We start from the raw sequence: 1,338 nt of genomic DNA, 5'->3' as shown, positions 1-1,338 counted from the left end.
AACATACTGGTATCCAGACCCCCTGTTAGAATGCACTGGTACCCAGATACCCCCCTCAGAACATACTGGTACCCAGACCCCCATTAGAACGTACCGGTACCCAGACCACTACAGTCCAGCAATACGCAGACAATCCTGTGGTTACCATGACAGCCAGTATTTAATGGTGATGCTGGGTCGGTCAGGTCAGATCATGGTGGGCGGCGCCTGGATACCTGAGGTCTTCAGCAGCACCATCCATCAGCTACCTTCACCGCAGCGTTTCCTTAAATCATTTAGATCCATTTCTTAAAGAAATTCAGAGCACAACGTTTTGTACGTGTACAGACATTTTCTAGGTTCTATAGCTCTGTGTGTGTCTGTGTTGCCTGTTGCTGTTCTTTTGCACTCGGTGTGAAAATAAAACCAACCCTTCTGAAACGTGTCGTGTTCTTGTTTAGTCAGAAACTACAATACCCATAATGCTTCAGTTTGCCTTTATTTCCATCATCAGAGAAGCTCATTTCTCATCCAGTTTAATCAGTAATAAATGCCTGCAGCCGATCAACCAATGAAAGGCCACTCTCTCTCTGATTGGCTCTTCACTCTGCAGCCTGTGATTGGTCCAGCTATAATCGGCTGCTAACGGCGATCAATCATTAATTAGCCCTTTGAAGATCAGAAGCCCCGCCTCCAGCAGATCATCCAGAGAATGAATGTGACGCTCGACCTTTGACCCCAAGGCCAGTCACCTGCAGACAGACAGTGAGGGTTAGCGTAACCAAACGGCCCACAGGTGAGGAATAGTGGAAGTGGGCGGAGCCCTCACCCTGAAGGTGTTTCCCGCCTGCGGCTGCTGCTGCAGCTCTGATTGGTCCAGACCCAGGCTGGCCGAGGTCACATACAGCTCAGAGTAGTCTGGGCCCCCAAAGCAGCAGGAGGTGGTCTTCATGGCGGGCAGAGAGACCGTCTGCAGTCGTTTACCTAGGGAGGAGGGTCAGCCAATCATCACTTTGGACACCAGAGCAGATAACCAGGCAGGGTGAGCTAGGGCCATCATGCTGAGTCACTATGATAACTGGATAACTGATGACATCACCACGCTAATCTGAAGGATTAAAGCTCACCATAAAACTGCTGATTAGACGTTTGAAGCAGTGAAAGTTCAGCCGCTTCGCTTTGAAAACAGGAGCTGGAGGCATCAGCTTCTGGTTCAACATAAAGTCCAAGTTCTTTAAGCTCAGATGTTCCTTTAGGACCGCTCTGGTTCAGACTGAGAAGAACCTGAGGCTGAAGGACTAGAGCAGCAGGTCCTACACAGGTCTGCTCTTTGTTCCAGGTTATACCCATCAGATCAAA

General features: G+C 49.3%; 1 protein-coding gene across 1 annotated transcript in view; it reads right to left on the bottom strand.

Annotated features, from left to right (window-relative positions):
- Window positions 1-452: 452 nt before the first annotated feature.
- Window positions 453-1,338, bottom strand: part of rgn (regucalcin) — a 12,267-nt gene continuing 11,381 nt past the window's right edge. Inside the window, exons 7-8 of the mRNA XM_015401399.1 lie at window positions 809-963; window positions 453-731 (exon numbers count right to left, since the gene is read on the bottom strand). Coding sequence (XP_015256885.1) covers window positions 681-731; window positions 809-963 — 206 coding nt within the window. The 3' untranslated portion in view covers window positions 453-680. The remainder of the gene's footprint in view (window positions 732-808; window positions 964-1,338) is intronic.

This window comes from Cyprinodon variegatus, unplaced genomic scaffold, assembly GCF_000732505.1.
Source record: "Cyprinodon variegatus isolate N-32 unplaced genomic scaffold, C_variegatus-1.0 Scaffold1216, whole genome shotgun sequence".
In the NCBI taxonomy this organism is placed as follows: Eukaryota; Metazoa; Chordata; class Actinopteri; order Cyprinodontiformes; family Cyprinodontidae; genus Cyprinodon; species Cyprinodon variegatus.
The sequence above is the reverse complement of the archived record's forward strand: the minus strand, read 5'-3'. Positions and strand labels throughout refer to the sequence as shown.